Source organism: Canis lupus, chromosome 11 (assembly GCF_048164855.1).
Source record: "Canis lupus baileyi chromosome 11, mCanLup2.hap1, whole genome shotgun sequence".
NCBI classification, from domain to species: Eukaryota; Metazoa; Chordata; class Mammalia; order Carnivora; family Canidae; genus Canis; species Canis lupus.
The window spans coordinates 61,390,602-61,414,468 of NC_132848.1; the positions used below are offsets into that span (position 1 = coordinate 61,390,602).

The following is a 23,867-nucleotide window of genomic DNA, read 5'->3' on the forward strand; positions in this document are numbered from 1 at the left end:
CATAATTGTATTGCAAAGTTACCTACCACAAATGTATGTTTCTGCTCAGTTTAATTCCCAGCGGTTTTACCACTTCAGATGGGGGGAAAAGAGAGTTTAATAATTTAGCGTCTGCTGCTCTCACTTTGTGAAGTGACATTTAGCACAGAATTTTTTTTTTAACTGAGATATAACTGGCATACAACATTGTATTAGTTTTAGGTGTACAACATAATGATTTGGTATATGTATGTATTACGATACACTTCCTACACAGTTTAGTTAACATCTATCACTGCATGTAGTTACAAATTTCTGATGAGAACATTTAAGATGTATTCTCTTGGCAGCTTTGAAATATACAATATTGTTAAATACAGAACTTGCTAATCACTTAACTATAAAATCTAAATCATGTATGTTTTAAAAACTACAAAAGTACATAGTTCAGAAAGATGAGACATTTTCATTTAAAATGATTACCTATATATATTGATATTTTAGAGTATTTTAACAGTGCAAGATAATTTTATGACTCTGTTAAAAACACTTAAATATGAGATCTCATACCATGGTCAGCTCCAAGAAAGCAGCACTCAGGAAGCATAGTGGGATGCCTGGGGTCAACCTCTATATTTATTGAAGCCCTATTCTCTAAAATATAAGAATATTAAAGTTTATAGAAGTAGAAAAGTTCATCAGGCAAAAAGTAAAGGAGCACTTATCTGGATACTTATTGTACCAAAGGATAGATTAGCTAATGTTTTATAGTTTTTTTAATAAGTGTATTAGTATTTTATAATCTAATATAAATTTTGAAATTACGATTATGACTAAAGATTTGGGGATCCATCCAGAGTTTCAAAATACACAGTCAATTCACTGAGTTACTACAATTAATTTATACTAGAATTCTGGTCAGAATTTTATTGCAGTTTAAATAAAAATTATCTATATGGTGATAAAGATCTTTAATGTTAAAAAAAATAGCAAGATTGAGAAATAATTATCTAAATGACTTCTATGACTTTCTTGAAAAGCAGAACTGTGGTCAAACATAAAAAGACCAAACACAATAAATGGTAAAAACAACATGTTTATGATTTTTTATGAAATTTTATCAAAACATTCTCTATCAATAATCACTTTTAATATAAATAGACTAAATGCTCCAATCCAAAGACAGGGTGTCAGAATGGTAAAAGAAAAAAAAAAAAAAAAAAGACCCATCTATATGCTGCCTGCAAAAGACTCATTTTAGACTTAAAAACACCTGCAAATTGAAAGGGAGGGGGTGGAGAAACATTTATCATGTAAATGGGTTTCAAAAGAAAGATGAAGTAACCATATTTATATCGGACAAACTAGACTATTTTTTAAATTCAATTAACATGTAGTATATTATTTCAGAGGTAGAGTTTAGTGATTTATCAGTTGCATATAACTCCCAGGGCTCATTACACCACTTGCCCTCCTTAATGCCTATCACCCAGTTACCCCATTCCCCCACCCACCACACCTCCAGCAACCCTCAATATGTCTTCTATAGTTAAGAATCTCTTATGGTTTGTCTCCCTCTTTGATTTCAAGTTATTTTTACCCTCCCTTCCTCTATGCTCCTCTGTTTTGTTCCTTAAATTCCACATCTGAGTGAAATAATGTAATTTTCTCTGACTTATTTCACTTAGCACTAATACCCTCTATTTCCACCCATGTCATTGCAAATGGCAAGATTTCACCTTTTTGATGGCTAAGTAATATTCCAACCCACACAGAGATACACACACACACACCACTCCACATCTTCTTTATCCATTGATATGTTGATGGACATCTGGGTTCTTTCCATATATTTTAGCTATTATGGACACTGCTGCTATAAACACTGGGGTGCAGGTGCCCCATCAAATCACTATGTTTGTATCCTTTGGATAAATACCTAGTAGTGCAACTGCTGGGCCATAGGGTAGCTCTATTGTTAACTATGGACAAACTAGACTTTAAACCAAAGACTATAACAAGAGATGATAAAGAAGGGCATTATATCATAATAAAGGAAACAATCCAACATGAACATCTAACAATTGTAAATATTTATGTTCTATATATTTCAGTAGAAGCACTGAAATATATAGAACAATTATTAAAAACAAAGGAGCTGAGAGATAACAGTAATAGGGAACTTCAGGACCCCGTTTACATTAATAGATCATCTAAGCAGATCAACAAGGAAACAATGGCTCTGAATGACATACTGGACCAGATGCACTAAACAGATATTTTCAGAACATTCAACCCTAAAACAGCAGAATACCCATTCTTTTCAAGTGCATATAGAATATTCTCCAGAATAGATTGCATATTAGGTCACAAAAACAGGCCTCAACAAATACAAAAAGATTAAAATCATATCATTCACCTTTTCTGAACACAATGCTATGAAACTTAGTCAACCCACAAGAAAAAATTGGGGAAGACCACAAATACATTGAGGTTAAACAACATGCTACTAAACAATGAATGGGGTCAAACAGGAAATAAAAGAAGAAATTAAAAAATACATGGGAACAATTGAAAATGAAAACACAACAGTCCAAAACCTTGGGGATGCAGCAAAAGTGGCCCTAAGAGGGAAGTATGTAACAGCAATACAGGAATACCTCAAGAAGCAAGAAGAATCTCAAACAACCTAACCTTACACCTAAAGAAGCTAGAAAAATAATGACAAAGCCTAAAGCCAGTAGAAAGAAGTAATATTAAAGCAGAAATAAATGATATAAAACTAAAAATAAACACCCTCGCCCCCCAAAAAAAGAACAGATTGATGAAACCAGGTGCTGGTTCTTTGAGAAAAAAAAAATAATAATAATAAACCTCTAGCTAGACTTACCAAAAGAAAAGAGAGAAGGGGTCCAAATAAATAAAATCACAATGAAAGAGGAGAAATAACAACCAAAACCACTGAAATACAATTATAAGAGAATATTATGGAAAAACTATATGCCAACAAACTGGGATAACCTGGAGGAAATGAATAAATTCCTAGAAACGTAAATTACCAAAACTGAATAAAAAAGAAACAGAAAACTTGAACAGACTGATAACGAGCAAAGAAATTGAATCAGTAATCCAAAAACTCCCAACAAACAGAAGTCCAGAGTTAGATGGCTTCACAGGTGAATTCTACCAAACTTTAAAAGAAGAATTACTACCTAGTTCTCAACTATTTGGAATAGTTCTTAAACTATTCCAAAAAATGGAAAAGGAAGGAAAACCTCCAGATTCATTCTATGAAGCCAGCATCTCCCTGATACCAAAACCAGATAAAGACTCCAGTCAAAAAGAGAACTTTTGGTCAATATCCCTGAAGAGCATGGATGCAAAAATTCTCAATAAAATACTAGCAAGTTGAATACAAAAATACATTAAAAAAAAATCATTCACCACAATCAAGAAGGATTTATTCCTGGGCTGCAATGCAATGGTGGTTCAATATTCACAAATCAATCCATGGGATATATATACCATATTAAAAGAAGGATAAGAATCATTTCAATAGATGCAGAAAAGGCATTTGACAAAATACAACATTCATCATTCATGATAAAAACTCTCAACAAAGTAGAGTTAGAGAAAACATACCTCAACATAAAAGCCATCTATGAAAAATCCACAGATATCATCCTCACTGAGGAAAAACTGAGACCTTTTCCTCTATGATCAGGAATAAAACAGGGATGTCCACTTTCACTACTGTTATTTAACATAACATTGGAAGTCCTAACTACAGCAGATGGCAAAAAAGAAATAAAAGGCATCCAAATCAGCAAGGAAGAAGTCAAACCTTCACTCTCTGCAGATGATATGTATTCTATATACAAAACCCACAAGACTCCATAAAAAAACTGTTGGAATTGATAAGTGAATTCAGTAAAGTTGCAGGATACAAAATTAGCGTTCACATGTCTATTGTATTTCTATACACCAATAATGGATCAGCAGAAAGAGAAATTAAGGAATCAGTCTCACAATTGCACCAAAAACAAGATACCTAGGAATAAACCTAACCAAAGAGGTTAAAGACCTGCACTCTGAAAACTATAAAACAATTATCAAAAAAAGTGAAGATGACACAAATAGACATTCTATTGAAGATTAAAAGAAAAAATACTGTTAAAATGTCTATATTACCCAAAGCAATCTACACATTTAATGTAATCTCTAGCAAACTACCAACAGCATTTTTCACAGAACTAGAACAAATGATCCTAAATCTTGTATGGAACCACAAAAGATCCTGAATAGCCAAAGCAATCTTGAAAAAGACAAGCAAAGCTAGAGGCATCACAATTCCAGACTTCAAATTATATTATAAAGCTGTAGTGATCAAAACATCATGGTATTGGCACAAAAACAGACACACAGGTCAATGGAACATAATAGAAAATCCAGAAATAAACCTACAACTATATGACCAGTGAATCTTTGACAAAGCAGGAAAGAATATCCAATGGGAAAAGAATAGTCTCCAACAAATGGTGATGGGAAAACTGGGACAGAAACATGCAAAGGAATAAAATTAAACCACTTTCTTACACCAAACACAAAAATAAATTCAAAACGGGTGAAAGACAAACTGAGTGTGAGACCTAAAACCATAAAAATCCTAGAACACAGGCAGTAACCTCTTTGTAACACTGGCCATAGCAACTTCTTTCCAGGTATTCTGATGCAAAGGAAACAAAAGCAAAAATAAGCTATTGAAACTTCATCAAAGTAAAAAGTTTCTGCACAGAGAAGGAAACAACAAAACTAAAAGGAAGCCTACAGAATGATATTTGCAAAATGACATATCTGATAAAGGGTTAGTATCCAAAATATAAAAGAATGTATAAAACTTAACACCCCCCAAAAAACAAATAATCCAATGGGAAAATGGGCAGAAGATATGAATAGACATTTTTCCAAAGACATACAGGTGGCCAACAGACACAAAAAGATGCTCAAAATCACTCTTTATCAGGGAAATATAAATCAAAACTCTAATCAGATACCACTTCACACCTGTTGGAATGACTAAAAACAACATAAACAGGTGTTGGTGAGAATGTGGAGAAAGGGGAACCCTCTTGCACTCACTATGGGTTGGAATTCAAACTGGTACTGCCACTCAGGAAAAGAGTATGAGCTTCCTTAAAAAGTTAAACATTAGAACTACCCCACGATCTGGCAATTGCACTATGAGGTATTTTCCCAAAGAATACAAAAATACTAATTCAAACGGATACACGCACCCTGATGTCTACAGCAGCATTATCTATAAAAGCCAAATTATCTACAGCCAAGGGTCCATCGACTAATGAATGGATAAAGAAGAGGTGATATAGATATACAATGAAATATTACCCAGGCATAAAATACAATAAAATCTTGCCATTTGCAACTATGTGGATAGAGCCAGGGAATATTATGCTAAATGAACTAAGTCAGAGAAACACAAATACCATGTGATTTCACTCATACTGGAATTTAAAAACTTAAAGAATAATAAAAAAATATAGAAAAAAATCTTTACTGAGTTCTTCTGTCCCATGTGAAGCTTTCTATTGTAAGTTAACAATGGATTCTATCCATATTAAATCAGAAATTCATTCAATACATAAACAAAAACAACTAAACTGTTTACAGAATCTAAGAAAATCTATTTCTACTTGGCACCAGATTCTTTTTATAAACTCTATCTGCAGGAATATTGTATTAATTTCAGAAGTTTTACTATTTTTAAAGGTATACATTAATATAACTATAAATAAAGTCTAATTGGATTTTATTTTTACAGTAAAAATGGCTTGATAAATTTCATATACTATAGCATTAGCTTTTGGCTAAGGCTGGCAATAATATGAGCTCAATTACAACAGACCTGACAAAAAGATAATCATGCAATATTTAAAAAATGACTACAAATCATTCATGGGAAAAACGAAAATACAAGTTAACTTATAATCTCATTTGTTTACACATTCTTTACCATGAGCACAAATTCCATATTAGCCTTTAGCAATGTCATGTACTAAAGGCCCCAGAAATTACTTAACAGTGGGTACATTATTTAATATACTTCAATTAATTTGCTAAAAGCTTGGCCTTAAAAAGGCAAATCAATGCTTGAAGGGAAAATAAAAAGAGCTTGAAGGTATATATAGAGTGAATAAAAACCAGGTTGTTTATGCTGAAAATGAGAAATATAATAAAGGGATATTTAATCATTACCTGATCAAAAAAATTATTTAAATGGAGCCATGAAGGAAATTAATTACTATAGTTCTTTGATGAAAATATTTTCATTAATATCTATTTGTTTACAAATATACCATAATTTGTTATTCCAAATTAAATACCATTAGACTTCTTAGACTGAGTAACAATACTAATTGTAGAACTGCTGCACAATACCTTCCTTTTCTCATAATTACATGTTACTTTTCTCCCAGATAATCTATTATGCCTGGGGGAAAAACTATAAAAATTTATAATGTGGATATGATTCACAACAGAATTTTGTAATATCCTTTGGAATATATACCTTTTAACAATTTATTTGGGCTAAGAAAAACACGAAGGAAACATAAACAGGTATAATCATCAAACTACACTACTTACTGTGAACTCAAATATAGCTTAATATATCTAAAATATTGACAGCTTGAATTCTAAAACTAACATATATTACTTGTTCATAATGAAAATACAGTAATAATTTTATAATAAAGATAATATGGTAATATTGCAGGGATATTTAGTTATATCACATATTATTCATTAATATGTATTTATAGTAAAGAAAATACTTAAAATATGTCTATTATTTTGTGTTTTCTATTTACTCTTCAATGACATGCATGGCCCACTTCAGCTTTTTTTATCCTCTCAATTTTGTCAGAAAATATTCCCAGATCTGTTCATGTCAATCTTATCTAGATTCATGGATGAAGACTTCCATTATTATAATTTTTTTCCTAAGCAATAATGTAAGTCTTGAAAAACTTGTTCCACTATTTCTGTGCTAATTAGAAGCTAATTAAACAGTATCTCTGAATGATACTTCCATTGGATCATCACCTTTTATAATGAAATACCTCAGTACTTGCCCTTTTCTCCTGAAATATTTACATTCAAATACATAGTAATAAACCACAGTTCATCCCAAAAAGTTTTAATCGTTGACTTCATGCAAAAAAGTCTCACCTAAGAGTCCAACGTCCTCTTTAGATCCATTTTCCTAAGTAATACAAAGTACAAACACACATACGTGAAAAGCCTCCTTAATCCTTTTTCTTACCTAGTGCAATTCTGCGTGTTGTTGCACTCCGGGTAGGTTTTTCTGGCTCAAGTACCCAAGTCTTCTCATCGATTTCATCCATAACATCCCAGAAGGCCTTCAGTGATTCTAAGGCTGCCAAAAACTGACTGTAAATGCTTATTAAGGAACTCTGTGAAAGACAGATAAAAGCTGCATAAGTTGCAGGACACTCTTATCAACAGCAGATAATCTTTCACTTAAAACACAATTCTATTTATAAATTTTAAGCTCTGTTTCATTTCAGCTGAAACTATTCTAGTAAACAAGAGTCAACTCTACCCGCTTCATGTCTCTTCATCTCCATTAGCATTGACAGAATCTTTTGATTGTCATTACAACAGTGCATCTTACTAGGAATTGTTTTTTAAAGACCATATTTATTTTTATTATGATGCATTCTGTACTCTATTTATAGAATAATTACTAATACAAGATGACATGTAGGTACTTTATTAGTGACTATACTATATACATATTGAGCATAGTGTCTATATAATTTTATATGAAAGTTATCAAGTTATCTAGTATGCAGTTATGAAGTGCAGCATTATTTTTAATTCGATTAAATTGCTTTAAAAATTATTAACTTTACAGACTTATTTAGGCAGAGTATAAAAAGGTTCTACATATATTTTCCCATAAAGTTTTTGATTAAATTCAAATAATAATGCAGTACATTTTTTATAATATGGATCTATTAAAGAGAATAATGCATCTTTTGGTGAGTGGGGAAAAATGTTTAATTGGGGCTGAACGTTAGTGTTCCCCTTTATCAAAATCAATTGCAAATGTTTATCTGTTAGCGCCTGTAAAGAAATTTTACACGTCATCCCTGAAAATGTCTTCTCATGCACACAGGCACCATAGACAGTACTGACAAAGACCGATATAAATACAGAAGCATAGGATTTTAATAGAAACTTTTCATTACCAGGAAGAATCTGTAGATATTATAAGGTTCTACTCTTTTTTTTAAAGAGGTAAAATTGTCATACATTGTATTAGTCTCAGGTATACTACTTAATTATCTGTATACACTGTGAAAAAAAATAAGTCTAGTTATCTGTCACTATACAAAGTTACAAAAAATTTTTCTGTCCTTGTGACAAAAACTTTTAAGATTTACTCTCTTCCCAACTTTCAAATATGTAATATAACATTTTTGACTAGATTTTACACATTTCTAATAATTCGAAAAAATTACAAATAAGATTTCTTCTAATATTAAATGAATCTTTAGCCAATGACTAAATTCAGTATTTCAGACATTAATCTTTTATGGGAATTAATACATTTTCACTAACAATAAGACCTAAAGCCATTACTGATTTTTTAAAGATTTTATATATTTATTTGAGAGAGGGGGAGGAAGAGGAAGAGAGAGAGAGAGAGAGAGAGCGAGCGAGCATGCATTCCAGGACCCTGAGATCATTCCCTGAGCCAAAGTCAGAAGCTTAAAGGACTGAGCCACTCAGGCACTCCTACCATTACTGATTTAAAAAATCAATTTAGGGATCCCTGGGTGGCGCAGCGGTTTGGTGCCTGCCTTTGGCCCAGGGCGCGATCCTGGAGACCCGGGATCGAATCCCACGTCGGGCTCCCGGTGCATGGAGCCTGCTTCTCCCTCTGCCTGTGTCTCTGCCTCTCTCTCTCTCTCTCTGTGACTATCATGAATAAATAAATAAAAATCTTTAAAAAAAAATAAAAAAAATAAAAAAAGTAAAAAATCAATTTATAATTATTTTCAAACAAAGACAAGAGTTTCTTATAAAGTAATGTTAAAAGGTATCACTATTTACTAAATATTTTTATATTAAAAGCATCCAAAACGAAAAGGTTAAAGGAAGAATTAAATATATTATTGTTTGAAATAAGCAAAACTTATTTTTTTTTAAAAATCACTGAAAATGTTATAAATGTATTTAACCTAAATAATTGATAAAAAACAGTAATATGAGAATGCAGTACACCTTGAGTAATGTAAGAAAAAAGTACTCATTTCCTTAAAGGTATATTTTGTACTTCTATGTGCTTAAGGAAAACCCATCACTTCAGTCAGAGTTTACACCTAGATGAAGTCATGGCTCAGTTTCACAAAGCAGGTTTCACTCTGCAACCTAAATAAACCGGGGGAAAAAGTTAAGAACAAGAACAAGAACTTGTTCTCTTTTGGAATACCATACTTATCTACAAGTTGGATGCCAAAATCCAGAAATCAGAAACCAAACTCTCAAGTTTTGTTTTGTTTTCACTATGGGCTGTACTTTATTTCCTCTTTCATTAAACGCGTCACAATTCTTTAGATATCCAAACATAAAAACAGCTGTGATCCTTACAGATTTCTTTTTACACCTAATACATTCGATAACTAAAGACCTGTTTTTATTTTTAGCATAGCTCTTGGTAATTCTATTTACTCTAGTATTATGCACTATTACAATAACCGCCCCCAATCTTATTTCTACATCCAGACATGCCATCACTGACTTCACATACCTTACCACAGAACACCCAATACCCTATCTCAAATGTAAAACTGAACATTATTAGTTGTCTCACTCAAAACAATCTTCGAACTGGATTTTGTCCCTAGTCATACGCCCCTGAAGTCCATTATTTATAATTAGGTTGATATCTGTATTCTGCAAACCTGATACTGTAACTTCCTGGCTTACAACAAACGATGTAAGTGCAGTTCTTCTCAGGGATACGTTTTCCTTTGTAATACCACCACTTAATGACAGCAACACAAATTCCAAAAGCGCTCAATAAATATTTAAGTAAACTGAAGTCAACTACCTGATATAAAAATATTTATGACCTTTGTCATTTTATTCACTAAGGCTACTGTTATTTACAGATAGCAAGCAAATTATGTTTTATGTTATTAAAATCACAGTTCTTTCTCATAGTTTGCCATTACACTGTTTCATATGTATCCATAGATATGTTACACAGAGTAAACTGAAATACTTTCTTTCCATGGGCAGTATATTTACCACTCCAAGCTTCAGTAACCATCTTCTCTACCTATGATCATTCTCATATTTCTTTAGGCCACGTAGAGACCTCCAGAACTGCTCAGCCAGGGCTATACAGATGATCTCTACAGGGCTAACAGACACTTCATATTCCTACTGCTCCACACTGATCTCATTATCTTCCCAGAGAAATCTTCCCCTCAAAGTTTTTTTTTTCTTCCCTCTAGGTGACAGAGGATACTACTTGCCCTGTTGCTCAAACCAGGAATCTAAGCATAGATTACTAACTAGATAACTAGATTACTAAAAAACCCTTCTAACTGAATTTTCTTCCTTTAGTCATAGCCCCCTAAAACCCATTATTTACATTGCAATTAAATTGGTTTTTTGTATTCTGCAGATCTGATACTATAATTTGTGTACAATAAAGCATTGATCATCAGATTCACATCAATCTGCTGAAAGGTATGTTGGGTTTTTCAATAGCTTTATTGAGATATAAGTGATATACAAAGAACTATACATATTTAATGTGTACAGGTTGATGAATATGGGCATATGGGCATATGCATACACTCATGATACCATCACCACAATCAAGGTAATAGATGTATACACACTTCCCCAAAGCTTCCTTGTGTCTTTTTCGGGGGTTTTTGGTAGTAACACTTAACACTTCTCAAGTTTGAAATGCATGATACTGTATTGTTATGTACAGGCAGGTTGTATAGCAGCATAGCTGAAACTTTATTTTTAGTGAGCTTTATGTCCAATGTGGGACTCAAACTCCAAACCCTGAGATCAAGAGAGTTACATGCTCTACTGACTGAGCCAGCCAGGCACTCCTAGCCTAGATGAAACTTTATACCCACTGAACAATTCCCCACTTCCCCCACCTTCCAGGCCTTGGCAACCACTATTGTATTCTCTGTACATATGACTGTTAGATACTTCATGTTAGAAATATGCACTATTTGTCCTGGGACTGTTTTATTTCAGTTTGCATAATGTCCTCCAGATTCATCTGTATTTTTGCAAATGGCGGGATTTTCTTCTTCCTTAAGGCTGTCTGTATATGGCATATTTTCTTTCTTTCATGTGTATATACCACATTCATTTGTTGATAGACCCTTGGATTTTTTCCTATCTTTGCTATTGTGAGTAACGCTACAATGAACCTGCAAGTGCATTGGTATCTCTCTGAAATTCTGTTTTCAGTCCTTCTGGATATATACCCAGAAGCGGGGTTGCTAGATCATATGGTAGTTACATTTTTTATTTTTTGGAGGCACACCCACACTGTTTTCCACTGTTGCCACACCATTTTACACTCCCACCAATAGTGTACAAGGGTTCCAATTTTTCCACATCCTTGCCAACACTTGCTATTTCATGGTTTTTGTTGTTGTTGTTTTTAAATAACAGCCATCCTAACAGGTGTGGGATGATAGCTCATTTTAGTTTTGAATTTGCACTTGATTTGCACTTTAAGTTTTGATTTACGCTTTGATTTGCACTTGATGATTAATGATGTTGAGCATCTTTTCATATCCCTGTTGTTGATTTATATGTCATTTTTGAAGAGTATCTTTTCACAAATCCTTTGCCAAATTTTTAACCAGGTGGTGGTTAATAATAATTATTATTATTATTAACACTGCTATTGAAGGGTTTCTTTCATATTTTGGATTAACACATTATCAGATATATGGCTTGCAAGTATTTTCTTCAATTCCATAGGGTGCCTTATCATTCTGCTGATTGTCCTTTACTATGATAAGTCTTTTAGTTTGATATAGTCCCATTTACCTATTTTTCCTTCGTTGCCTATGCTTCTGGTACCAATCAAGAGATTATTACCAAAACTAAGCACAGGAAGTATTCCCCTATGTTTTGTATTGGGAGTTTTTTAGTTTCACATCTTATAGTTAAGTCTTTAATTCATTTTAATTTTTGTATACAATGCAAAGGGCAGGCCCAATTTCCTTTTCGGCATGTGGATAACCAATTTCCCACTACCATCTGTTGAAGAGATTATTACTCTTCAAAATCAGCACAATAATGGCTCTTTCCTTTCTCTCTACTAATAACTATATCTATATTTAAAAATCTATTATTACCTATTTCATTGTCAACCCAAGGAAAAGCAAACCAAAAAACAAAACAAAACAAAAACAAAAAAGTCATAAAATGTTTTCACAGTGGTATGTTTCATTTGAAAGTAAGTACACTGAAACACAATGTCCATTTCTGGTGTGCCTGACTATAAATGAAGTCCTAAACATAACTCTACTTAAAATTAACTCTGCAATTGGACAAAAAAAGATATCTTTAAAAAAAAATGACCAAAAAAATGACAGTTAAAAAGAAAAAAAAAAATACAACAACCTTGGAACTAGAAGTCAGTTGGTAATTACAGAAAAAGTAAATTTTAAATCCTAAAAGTCATCATCAGATTTACTATCTACTGATGTGAAGTAGATACATTAAATATTATTTTTAGGGGCAGCCCAGGTGGCTCAGTGGTTTAGTGCCGGCCTTCGACCCAGGGCCTGATCCTCAAGACCTGGGATTGAGTCCCATGTTGGGCTCCCTGCATGGAGCCTGCTTCTCCCTCTGCCTGTCTCTGCCTCTCTCTCTCTCTCTCTCTTTCTCTCTCTGTGTGTATCTCATGAATGAATGAATGAATGAATGAATGAATGAATAAATAAATAAATCTTTTAAAAAAAAAGTTAAAAAATATTATTTTTACGTCCCAGATAAAGAAAAGAGTCCAAAAAGGTGAAGAGTGGGACACAGAAACATTTCTCTTAGGAATTATTAAATCTATGAGCTCTCTACCTGCTGACACTTGGCAGGAGTTGAAGAGATGCTGTCCTCCCAAGACCTTTGTTTAAGCACATGGCAAACAAAAATAAATAATGTGGTGAAAATTTACAAAAAATAGGTACAGAAAACACAATGACCAGTGCTTAAAAATTGACCTAAATGCCTGGGGTCTAATCTCCAGGAATATTAAGTATGCCAATGTCCAAACGTCTCTCTTTGAATTCTATTATCACCACATTTCAGTGTAGGATGAAGAAGGACTTGGTTGTTGAGGGAAGGCTCCAAATATATTTGCTGCAGGTAATTGCTTATGTTGCCTATTCTAACAAAAATCAAGGATGGTAGGAGTACAAAGGGCAAAACTGGGGGGTGCCTGGGTGGTTCAGTCAGTTAAGTGTCTACTTGGACTCAGGTCATGATCTCGGGGTTGTGCGATAGAGCCCCACAGGGAGCCTGCTTCTCCCCCTCTATTTGCTGCTGCCCCTGCTTGTGCACTCGCTCTCTCTCTCTCTCTCAAATAAATAAAATCTTTTTAAAAAAATGAGAGTACAGTCAATGCTGAAATAAAGTGAAAAGCACTAAAGCACTGTGTATGGATGTTCATACAAATTATTCTGGAGGAAAAGACTGGTGGATAATTGAGGAAAGAACCAAACTTGAAAGGGTGTTGGGGAAGAGAGGAAGAAACAAGAAACACAAAGAGGCTTCCAACCGTTCTGTGGTGGGGAAAAGACCATCAGCATGGACCTCACCTCTTTCTCCAGAGCTGTTCATGGGTGGCTGCTGGCTCTCAGCAATCTGTGAGGGCTGTTGAGTGGCCTTAGCCTGCACTTTCCTGGCACTGATTTCATGACCCTCGCCTCCCCCCACACTGTAACCTAGGTCGAGAGTACAAAGCAGGACCGATACAATTCAATATGATATTCAGTACAGATATTGGTAGGAATGACTGCATGTAGTAAAGGGTGCAGACTAGATGGGAAAGAGTACTGACTGGAAAGTACACTATACATGAAGGGTAAATAACCTGCTACTAAACAATGAATGAGTCAACCAAGAATCAAAAAGGAAACTTTAAAAAATGGAGAAAAATGAAAAGACAATGGTTCAAAAATTTTGGAATGCAACAAAACCTGTTCTAAGAAGGACGCTTATAGTAATATAGGCCTACTTCAACAAAAATTTAAAAAAAAAACAGGAAAAATCTCAAACAACTTAACTTTACACCTAAAGCAGCTAGACACAGAAAAATAAATAATACCCAAAGCTAGAGGAAAAGAAAGATAAATAGGAGAGCAGAAATAAATGAAATCACAATTAAAAAATAGAAAAGGTCATTAAAACCAGGAACTAATTCTTTGAAAATAAAATAAAATTGATAAGCCTTTAGCCAGATTCATCAAGAAAAAGAGAGGACTCCTATAATTAAAATGAGAAACAAAGAGAAATAACTGACACTACAAAAATAAAAAGAATTTTAAGAGATTATGAAAAATTATATGCCAATAAATTGTGGACAACCTTAGAAGAAAATGGAGAAATTTCTAGAAACACATCATCTTCCAAAACTGGATCATGAAAAAATAGAAAGTTTGAACAAACCAATTACTACTAATAAAATTGAAAGAGTAATAAAAAAACTAACAAACAAAATTCATGATAAGATAGATTCACACAAAATTACTACCAAATATTTAAAGAGAGTTAATACCTATTCTCCCCAAACTACCTCAAAAAACAGAAAAGGAAGGAAAACTTCCAAATTCATTCTACAAGGCCAGCATCACCCTGATAGCAAAACCAGACAAAGACATTACAAAAAAGAAGAAACTATAGACCATTGTCTCTGATGAACATACATGTAAAATTCCTCACAAAAAAATTTAATAATACATCAAAAAAAAAATCATTTACCACGGTCAAGTAGGATTTATTCCAGGATGCAAACATGGTTCAATACTGGTAAATCAATGTGATATATTACATTAACAAGAGGAAGGATAAAAACCATATGATTACTACAGTAAGATTTTGACAAAATAATGACAATCCATTTATGATAAAATCTCTCAGTGAAGTGGATTTAAAGGGAACATATCTCAACATCATGAAGGCCATATATAACAAACTGACAGCATCATGCTCAACGGTAAAAAACAGAGCTCTTCCCACAAGATCAGAAACAAGACAAGGATGTCCACTCTTACTACTTTTATTCAGTATAGCACTAGAAGTCCTAGCTGCAGCAATCAGAGAGGAAAAAGAAATACAAGCCATCCAAATTGGTAAGGATGAAGTAAAACTGTCACTCTTTGCAGATGACATGATACTATATTTTAAAAACCCTAAAGACTCCACCAAAAAAACAATTAGAACTGGTAAGTGAATTCAGGAAAATTGCAGGATACAAAATTAATATACAGAAATTTGTTGCATTTCTATATACTGAGTAGCAAGAGAAATTAAGAAAACCATACCATTTATAATTACACCAAAAAAATGTAAATACTATGAATAAACTTAAGAAAGTGAAAGACCTGCTATACTCTGAAAACTATGGAACTATACTTTAGTTCTATAGAACTAGAGAATAGTGATGAAAGAAACTGAAGATAAAAGAGAAATATGTGCCATGCTCATGGATTGGGAGAATTACTGTTGAAATGTCTGTACTGCCCAAAGCAATCTACAGGTTCAATGCAATCCCTACCAAAATACCAACAGCATTTTTCACAGAACTAGAACAAATACTAAAATCTGTGAGGAAGCACAAAAGATCTTGAATAGCCAAAGCAAACTTGAAAAAAAAAGAACAAAGCTGGAGAAATTACAATGCAGATTTCAAGATATACTACAAAGCTGTAGTAATCAAAACAGTATAGTACTGAAATAAAAACAGACACACAGATCAATGGAAAAAAATAAAGAGATCAAAAATAAGCCCACACTTGTAAGGTCAATTAATTTATGATGAAGGAGGTAGGAATACACAATGGGAAAAAGATCGTATTTTCAATAAATGGAAATGGACAAGAGGTAGTAATCTCTTTGATATCAGCCTTAGCAACATTTTTCTCAATGTGCCTCCTCAGGCAAGAAAAACAAAAGCAAAACTAAACTACTGGGACTACACCAAAGAAAAAGCTTTTATAGTGAAGGAAACCACCAATAAAACGAAAAAGAAACCTAGTGAATGGGGAAGATACTGGTAAATGATATATCCCATAAGAAGTTAATACCTCCAAAATATAAAGAACTTACATAACTGAACACCAAAACAAACAAACAAACAAACAATCCAATCAAAAAATGGAGAGAGTGGGGCACCTGATGGCTCAGTTGGTTAAGCATCCCACTCTTAATTTCAGCTGAGATCATGATCTCAGGGTTGTGAAATTGAGCCCCACACTGGGCGCTGCAATAGGTGTGGAGTCTGCTTAAGATTCTCTCCCTTTCTCTCTGCTCACCTATTTCTCTTAAAAGGGGGGGGGGGGGCAGAGGACCTAAGTAGATATTTTTCTCAAGAAGTCATACAGATGCCAAGAAACACATGAAAAGATGCTCAACATCACTAATCATCATGGAAATCCAATTCAAAACTACTATGATAGCAGCCTACACCTGTCAGAATGACTAGAATCAAAAAGACAAGAAATAATAAGTGTTGGCAAGGATGTAGGGAAAAAAGGAACCCTTGTGCACTGTTGATCAGAATGTAAATTAGTGTGGCCACTGTGAAAACAATGTGGCAGCTCTTCAAAAAATTAAAAATAGAAATAGCATATGACTTAGTAATTCCGCTGCTGGGTATCTACCCGAAGTATAGAAAAACACTAATTCAAAAAGATGTATGCACCTCTCTGTTGATTGCTGTGTTTTGTACAGAAGCCAAGATATGAAAGCAACCTGTGTACACTGATAAATGAATGGATAATGAAGACGTGTGTGTGTACATATACACATAATGGAATACTACACAGCCATAAAAAGGATGAAATCTTGACATTTGTGACAATATGGATGGACCTAAAGGGTAAGCTAAATAAAATGAATCAGACAGGGGAAGACAGGGGAAGACAAATACCTTAGGATGTCACTTCATGTAGAATCTTAAAAAAAGAAAACAAGCTGGTGGTTGCAGGGGAGGAAGAGGTGAAATAGATAAAGGGGATTAAGAAGCCTAAACTTCATGGAGATGAAAAGTACAGCATAGCGATTATAGTCAAGAGTATTGTGATAATACTGTATGATGACAGATGGTGACCACAGTAATAGTAAACACTGAATAATGTATAAAAGTATTGAATCAATATATTGTAAACTTGAAACCAATAAATTATGTTAATTATACTTCAATAAAAGATTCAACCAGTTATGAGGAAAAAGGCATCCTTAAGAATCTTTCATCATAACTTTTATGTTTTTAATGTTTATGTCATATTTTACTTTAATTTTGGGATTTTGGGGGGTATACAATAAATTTGTAAAAATGAACAAATTATTTCATTGTTTATGAAATGAATTCTATAAATTAGACCTATGGAAAAATTTTTAGCTTCAACTTAGAACAATTTGCAAACCATTTTCCACAAACTATCTGGGTCAAGAATTGAAGAAAGACAAATATTATGTAATTTCACTTATATGTGGAATCTAAGAAACAAAACAAAAATAAACAAAAAGCAGAAATAAATCCATAAAAACAAAGAACAACTGATGGCTGCCACAGGGTAGGGAAGTGGGGTGACAGGCAAACAAGGGAAGAGTAGGAGATACAGGATTCCAGTAATGGGATGAATAAGTCATGATGATAAAAGGTACAGCATAGGGAATATAGTCAATGGTATTATGTTATTGTATGGTGACAGATGGTGCTACACATGGAGTGAGGCACAACATAAAGTATAGACTTGTTGAATCACTATGTTGTATACTTGAAACTAATGTAACAGCACATGCCAACTATACTTCACTTTAAAAAAAGAATTAAAGAATGTATTATATTATTTACAACACACTGAAATATACAAAATTAAATAAGCAAATAATACCTAAATGAAATGTGTTGATACAATTCAATCCAGCAATAGTGTCTAAGTGTTATGCTCTATCACAGATACTGGTTGACCTAAAGAAATATAAGATGTAATACATGTTAGTTAAGATCACAGAAATTAGGGGTGCTTGGGTGACTTAGTTAAGTATATGCCTTTGGTGCAAGTCAAGGTCCCAGGGTCCTGGGATTAAACTCCAAGTGGGGATATCTGCTCAGCACAGCGTCTGCTTCTCCTTTTCCTTCTACCCCCTCCCTGCTCATTCTCTCTCCCTCTAATAAATAAAATCTTAAAGAAAAAAATCAAGACTAGTCAAATCTTGAGTCTGATTCCTAGGTCCACCTCTTAAAGCTAACTGTATCTTTCTGAGCAAATTAATTTCACTTGGCTTCTGCAATATGGAAATTGTGTTAATCCATATAAGACTGGGTTGAGATAATGTATATACAATGCTTAAGTCCTTAGTACTTAGGCTATATAGTCCTTGACCTGGAGAAATTTACAGCCTGTGAACTAAAACAACAAGCTAACAATATCTGTATCATATCAAGCAATCAATATTCCTAATATAAAAGGGTTTTTGAAAAATCAGTAAAAAAGTACACAGGATTTTAAAAAAGGAGGGGAGATGAGATAATTCTCGAAAGAAAAAATACTCATAATCAAATAAAAAGTACTCAACCTTGTAAGTTTAGACCTTACTTCTACATTGCAAAACTTCAGGGTAAGAGAAAGAGGAGAGAGGAGCAAAGCCTCAAGAATTAAGGTAAGAAAAATGAAGTATACTGGATGGGGGTCTGCTTTCACCAGAGCAGCTTTTCCTTCAAAGCTGAGGTAGCTCAGTTCCACAGCGTGGCTCCTCTCCTATAACACTCCCATTACTAGTTACTGCTTGATTTTAGAACCTCACTGAAGAGGTGAGCATTCTGCAGGTCACACGGGACCACAATGCATGCCTTTTAAAATTAATTAATCAATTAATTAATTATTTTTATTGGAGTTCAATTTGCCAACATATAGCATAATACCCAGTGCCATCTCGTCAAGTGGCCCCCTCAGTGCCTGTCACCCAGTCACTCCAACCCCCCGCCCACCTCCCTTTCCACTACTCCTTGTTCATTTCCCAGAGTTAGGAGTCTCTTATGTTCTGTACCCTCACTGATATTTTCACTCATTTTCTCTTTCCCCTTTATTCCCTTTCACTATTTTTTTTATACAATGCATGCCCTTAATGCATTCCAGAATAATCCAGGTTGTTTTGTTCTGATTTGGCTCCAATGACTTTGTTCCAATATTTCAATGGTCCTTAGTTAGTGTGGCTTTAACCATTTTATGACAATTTTTATTTCCTTCTTGGCACTTTTCCATATTACCTACAATATGTATTATTTTCTAATAAACAACAATTTTTCTAATCATAATCATTTTTATTTCATACATAAAAATCAAAATAAATGGTCCGTGAGCCATCCTTTCACTTCATGATGTGTACAGATTAGAAAAAAGCACACTAGCCTTAATTTAATGAAACTAGTATTTCAACTATGTGTCAAGTCTATGTTGGGATCTCTGATACAAAGATAAGAGCATCCTTTTACACAAGGAGGTCACAGCTCTCATCTTGATGGTAATGAAGTATTTGATCAAGACATATTCAGCTTCTTAAAGACTTAATATTGCATCAATAAATATGAGTGTGCATTAGACAACTTCTAAGATGACTTTCAACTCTAAAAGTCAAGAATTCTATGTACAATTGTCTGAAAATCCATAAAGCAGATAGTCTGTCCACTTAAAAGTACCTAGCTTTCTTTTCAAAATGCCAATTACTATAATGTACTCCCATTTAATTTCAATTTGTTTAGAAAAACATTTTCTCATTCAAATTATATATAAGTATCTATCCATTAAATATGAGCAATTTATATGATTCAACATAGTCATTTCTTCTTTAATCATACCAGAACCAAACTATTTGGACAACATTTTATCTTCTATCCCCATGTATTCAAGGACAGAAGTCAATGATGCATTACACAAATACCATTATTTTCTAAAATACAGGGGAAAAAATTAGTCTTCCAAAACTTTTAAGTTTTTGGAATACGTTAGGAACTACAAATTTCTAGCAGGAATAGCAAGCAATTATAGAGCTATAACTTGGCAAAGATCCAAACACTACACCCAGAACACTGCAAGGATTAACTTACTAATCAAAAAGAAATTGCCACTTTTTTTTTATTGCACATATACATAATACTATGATTAAAGAAAATGAAATAGAGGAATGAAGACATAAGACAGGGAACAAACTAAAGAAGGACAACAAAAATAAGCAGGAAAAAACAAAAGCAAAAGCAAAAACAACAACAAAAAAAAATCCCATAAACACACACACAATAGGTTTAGGGTCCCAAAAGTAATAAACCGTCTTACAGCAAAGAAATGTATCCCTGTAACCAAGATAATGATGCAGAAGCCTAACCCCTCAGCCTTCCTGTGGTGGAGAAAAGGAGAAGACAGGATGCTAAACAACCTCTTGTCCTTAAAACATTAAAAAAAGTGAAAGGGGCCCCTGGGTGGTTCAGTCACTTAAGCGTTTGCCTTTGGCTCAGGTCAGGATTCCAGGGTCCTGGAATTGAGCCCCACGTTGGGCTTGGGGAGCCTGCTTCTCCTCTCCCTCTGTCACTTCCCCCTACTCCACTCCTACTCTTTCAAATAAATAAAATCTTTAAAAAAAAAAGTGAAAGGAAGAGAAATTCTGAACTAGCTAGAAAATATAAAATAAGGTGGGAAAAGGACATTCTACTCTACCTCCTCCAAAGATATGCAGCAAGGGCCCATGCTGAGGTATACCAACCGCATAATCTTTTAGTCTCTGTATTTCCATGTGGGGCAGAACAATAACAAGAAAAAAAAATCAAACAGCAGGAATTGGAAAACAAACTCTGTAACATTACATGCACAGGGAGCACAAGAGCGAAGTTAACAGGGGAGATATTCTCAGGTATGGAGTCTAATCTTCCTGTGTGAAAAGCAAAGGTCAGAAGAATAACAAGAATGTATTAATCTTGAGGAAAAAAAGTAAAAACAATAGACCTCTTGACATGATTTGAAAAGAGCAAGCCCAAAGATATTAAGACATCAATCTAATATTAGGTTCACCTATGACATTTAATGAAATTCTCTGCAGTGAAATCAGAAAATCTAGACTAGTCTGTATATGAGCTTCTCGATGGAAAGATCTATATGTGGGATCTCTACACTGATTCACTGAAAATTTCTGAACAAACGCAACTGAAAAGTTTTCTAAGCAAGCAGTCTGATAGTGTGATAGATTTGGTATTTAAACCTTGAGATCATGAATCAACAGAAAGTCTGGTCAAAGGTCTACAGATGCCTTACAAAAAAAACCAAAAGGCTTATTCTATTGCCTGACTAGTTTTATAATGCTAAAACAGACTATTTTGGCAATGCCTGCCCACTTTTATCACTGGAAGTTGTACATGATCAAGTACCCTGATATTTGAGCACAGAAAGGTCAAGTTGGTTATTATAGTTCATGTTTAATAAATAAAATAAACCATCAGAAAAGTAGGTTATATCATTATTCTAAAAACTTTAAATGGTGTCCTATTTTCTTACGAAACATAGCCAATGAACAGGGAAGTAGATAAAGATGTTCTTATTAGTTTCATGACTAGACATTTAAAGAAGAAATCAGTGATCTGGTTTCCACACTGTTTTTGTCCACTGATGAACTGTCTATATGCTTAAGTCTAAACTCTTTTCAAAACATGCTAGTACCAGAGAAAGGGGAACCCTCTTACACTGTTGGTGGAAATGCAAGCCGGTACAGCCACTCTGGAAAACAGTATGGAAATTCCTCAAAAAGTTGAAAATAGAGCTACCCTATGACCCAGCACTTGCACTATTAGGGATTGACCCCAAAGATACAAACACAGTGATCCGAAGGGGCACCTACACCCCGCTGTTTACAGCAGCAATGTCCCCAGTAGCCAAACCATGGAAAGAGCCCAGGGGCCCACCAACAGATGAATGGATAAAGAAGATGTGGGGTGTATATATGTACATACATACATACATAAAGTGGACTTCTACTCAGCCATCAAAAAGAATAAAATCTTGCCTTTTGCAATGATGTGGATGGAACTAGAGGGTATTAAAGCTAAGTGAAATAAGTCAATCAGAGAAACACAATTATATGATTTCAGTCATATGTGGAATTTAAGAAACAAAACAGAAGAACATAGAAGAAGGGAAGGAAAAACAAAACAAAATCAGAGAGGAATATGACCATAAGAGACTCTTAATCATAGGAAACAAACAGTGTTGCTGGAGGGGAAGGGATCAGGGGATGGGATAACTGGGTGATTGACATTAAGGAGGCAGGTGGTATAATGAGCACTGGGTATTATGTAAGACTGATGAATCACTGAACTCTAGCTCTGAAACTAATAATACATTATATGTTATCTAAATTTAAATTTAAAAAACAGTAAAAAAAAATGGCAATTCCATAGGGAACACTAATCTTTAAATGCATTTAATTGAAGTCTATATTCTATAGGTTAGAAAATGCCAATAATAAATGAAATCTTACTTCATAAAAAATGAAATGGTCTATCACAAAGCCTCAAATTCTGCCACTGATAATATTTGGTCTTGTTATTTTTCTACAATTCCTTATGAAACTGCATGAGAATTGTTCAGATATTGTTTTAATTAAAAAAAGAAAGCAGTCCCTTTTGAAATTTGAAAAAAAAAACATGCTGGTACCTATTTACTGACATGTGGAGAAGCAATTTATTTTTTCTTTACAGTCTACAAAGAAACTAAGTACAAGCTAATATGTTAGTGCCTGTGGCCCACTACTATAAGAAGTTACATACAATTTTCTAAATAGTGGTGACAAGTTAAGGAAGCTGATAACTGTGAAGATTACAATTTTCTAGCATCAAGGAAATCACCTGAGAGAAGACTAGTGTAGTCTCTGACTTATAAATTGATTTTAAAGAAGCCCTGTCAAGTGCTTAAAAAGTCCTATATAGTTGCATAAGTTTTGTTCAATCTTTAAAAAGAAAAAAAGAAAAAAAAAAGAAAAAAGCAAATGACTTTTTTTTTTTTTAAGAAGGTAAAGTTCTGGGCCATAGGTATGACTGGTACATATGGACCCTTGTCCCACATCACCTTTATTGGTAGCTATAAGAGTAAGTGATATACACAATGATAATTTGAGCTTCTCCCCCACAGAAAGCACTCTGCGACAAGAGCCTGAGTACAGATAGGTTACTGGCAGTAATCTTAGGGACTGAGAGGGAATAGGGACCGGGATGAGTGAAATAGAAGACAGAAAACCAAAATAGTGACAAGCTGGTCACAGTGTTCAATGGTGGCTCTGTGGGAAGTTGTAGAGAAAACTCAGAATTGTGGCCCTAAAAAGAGAATCTCAGAACAATTATTCACTGGCTTCTGTTCCTGTCTGGTCAAGTTGCCCTAAGAAGGTCATTTATTCTCACATTTCCAGATTTGCCTACATATGTATGCTCCTACAGGCACTGTTAGTCCTGGAAAAACTCTAGGACAAATAAAGAAAAAGCAGTGGTAGAGCAGTGGTGTATCGTCAAGATACACCACTTT

The 23,867-nt window shown here is 33.9% G+C and overlaps 1 protein-coding gene across 5 annotated transcripts in view; it reads right to left on the reverse strand.

The window, feature by feature from the left end:
- The window catches only part of FANCL (FA complementation group L), a 112,410-nt gene that overhangs the window by 26,690 nt on the left and 61,853 nt on the right, over positions 1-23,867 (reverse strand). For all 5 annotated transcript variants that reach the window (XM_072768445.1, XM_072768443.1, XM_072768444.1 and 2 more), the window contains 3 exons: positions 7,322-7,472; positions 550-633; positions 27-72 (listed from right to left, as the gene is read on the reverse strand). In XM_072768445.1, coding sequence (XP_072624546.1) covers positions 27-72; positions 550-633; positions 7,322-7,472 — 281 coding nt within the window. The remainder of the gene's footprint in view (positions 1-26; positions 73-549; positions 634-7,321; positions 7,473-23,867) is intronic.